Source organism: Gloeophyllum trabeum (genome assembly GCF_000344685.1).
Source record: "Gloeophyllum trabeum ATCC 11539 unplaced genomic scaffold GLOTRscaffold_00071, whole genome shotgun sequence".
Lineage (NCBI taxonomy): Eukaryota > Fungi > Basidiomycota > Agaricomycetes > Gloeophyllales > Gloeophyllaceae > Gloeophyllum > Gloeophyllum trabeum.
The window spans coordinates 1-2,538 of record NW_006920480.1 but is presented as its reverse complement, the minus strand read 5'-3'; the positions used below and the strand labels follow the sequence as shown (position 1 = coordinate 2,538).

General features: G+C 52.5%; 1 protein-coding gene across 1 annotated transcript; it reads right to left on the bottom strand.

Moving 5' to 3' along the window:
- Positions 1–1,807: 1,807 nt before the first annotated feature.
- On the bottom strand, positions 1,808–2,401 carry GLOTRDRAFT_17065 (uncharacterized protein; the record flags this gene model as incomplete). The annotated part of the gene is made up of 1 exon (XM_007873264.1): positions 1,808–2,401. A coding segment is annotated over one exon (594 nt), but the record flags the coding sequence as incomplete, so codon positions are not given.
- Between the last annotated feature and the right edge of the window lie 137 nt (positions 2,402–2,538).

Here is a 2,538-nt window from a genome sequence, read left to right as displayed (position 1 = left end):
ACGCTCCGCATCCAAAGACACGTAAGTGCTTGATGTCGGGAGCTTCTTTGTTCAGGACCTCATAAGGAGTCAGCCATTGATGGCGCTTTAAAGGGGTCCGGTTGTAGAGGTGAACAGCATGGTCTACTGCAAATTCCCACCAAGATGGAGGTGAGCAGGACTCTAGCCGCATTGACTGCGCTTTGTCCATTATAGTCCGAATAAAGCGCTCAGCGCGACCATTCTGTTGGTGCGCATAAGGTGCGCTCTGTCGGATTTTTATGCCCTCATCTCTGAGCATCTCGATGAACGCATCAGATTTGTATTCTCCCCCTGCATCGGACATCCACTCCTTAATTTTCCTGCCATATTGATTTTGTACGTAGGCTAGGAATTGACGAGTCTTAGCAATTGCAGCACCCTTGGAGCGCATATGCATGACCCATCCATAGGAGGTGTAATCGTCAAAGAAGACAATTGTGTACCGATACTTATGGTAGGAGTCTACGGGAAATGACTTAAGATCCGAATGAATTAACTCAAATGGTTCTTTAGCCCGTAGAGTGAATGGCGGGAAAGCCTTAGAAGGCATTTTCCCTTCCGCACATCCAGGGCATACTGGGTCTTCCGATGGAAACTCCAGGTTGGTGGGGAAACCTTTGGTGTGTTCCCTAGCTTGCCGCAGGACTTCCTTAGAGGGGTGTCCCATGCGACGGTGCATAATCCCATAATCGACCGCATAGATCGTTGGGAATATAGAGTACGCATCCGGTGCAGGAATTGTACTGACACTATAGATAGTGTCACCGGGCTGCCGCGGTAAAAACCTGAATAAAGGTTCGCGCAATCCCTTTTCATAGAGACTTATGTGTCGGTCATTGCCAGACACTTTTAGTTTATCCTGGAGTAAAACTCCGAGCGACATGAGGCGAATATTCAGGTCAGGTATATAGTAGACTGGAAATAACCGAGTGGTTATGTTCCCGACGTCCTTGATATAATAAGTTAGGACCGTCGTACCGAACCCAAGTATTCGTGCAAACCCGTTCGCGGTAGATGCGGTCGCAGGTTGCTTAAATTCCTCAAAGTCGATGAAGTCACTCATGTCATAAGTAAAATGCCGAGAGGCCCCCGAGTCGAGAATCCAGGTGTTACCCTGTTGTGCCTTATCTTTCCCCTTACATTTTGCACACGCAGCATAAGTTTGCGCATGAGTGCAATATATTAAAGCCAAAGTTACAGGACTCAAGTTAAGATCTACACTACGCTGCCCTAACTGTGATGGCGCGTCAGTGGAGTCCTGTAAAGGGGAAGATAGCACGTACGAGTAGTGCTCGTCAATAAAGGCATTCTGGTCGAAGCCAGCAGCCTCCGCGATAGTGCGGTCCAGGTCTTCCTCGTCGCCGAGACTAACAGTCTCCCCCTGGTCCTTGTCACTACCCCAGTCGATAGACTGGTTGTCGTCGTGGTCGCTGTCCGCAGCGTCATCCGCGCGAGCAACTCCTTTGAAGCGAGCGCGCTTGGACGCGCGGCTGGAGGCGACAGAGTCGGCATCCTCCATGTCGATATCCGGGTCCGGATCGACTTGCCCGACAAGAGCGTCCAAGACCTTGATATCTTCTTCGGTGGGACTTATGTCGAGGTCCCGCGCGAGCTTGAAGGCTTTCTTGATACGCTTGTTGTTGTAGTGACTAGTATCCGCTGAAGGAGGCGGGTGGAACGGACCTTGCTCTTTGACCGTCTGAGTCTTGCTGCTGGTAGGCGCAATGTCGAGGATGTGAGCGATAGTCGGAGGAGGAAGGGAGACGGTCGAGGCGATCAAGACGTCGTGGGCATGGTGGTGATCATGGTTTTGCCCTTGACGCTTCTTGCCTGCGCGCTTGCCGCGATAAGGGCGCCTTTTCCCATCTCGCGCATTGCTGCTGCTGCCCTGAGGGCGCTGCTGCTGCTGCGAAGAAAAGGAGGGATCACCCGGCTTACGCTTCACCGCTGAGATTTTGTGCGCACCGAGTTTCTCCGGCTTCTTGCCTTGAGACTGGTCCCAAGCAGTGGTAACTGCTTCCCGTACCGCCCCTATGCCCATGTTGTCAGCAGAGGTAGCTTGGACCAGCATCTGCGCAATGTTCTCGTAGCGGCTGGGGAGTGCATAAAGGCAAATTAGACCTTCAATAAGCGTGGGAATCTTGACCTTGGCCGCTTCCAGAGTGTCGAAATGTTTGGATATCTTCGCGAAGGCTGGAGCAGGGTGCTGATCGGCCGGAATCTTCGTCGATAAGGCCCCCCGCAGCTCATTGTAAATGGCGCCGAGGGACATAGACGAATAGAGGGAAGACAATTGGTCCCAAGTTTCCTTGGCCGATTTCTTGTCCTTTATGTAGGAGGCGACGGCGGGAGAGCAGCGAAGACGGATCGTACCCATAGCCCTGACGTCTTTTTCCTTCCAGGCGTCAGCAGCGGTAGAGTCCCTGGTGGTACCGGAGACAACGACAGCTGGCTGCGTGATGCTGCCGTCAACATTCCCCCAGAGGCCTTGGGACATAAGGTACGCCATCATTGCTC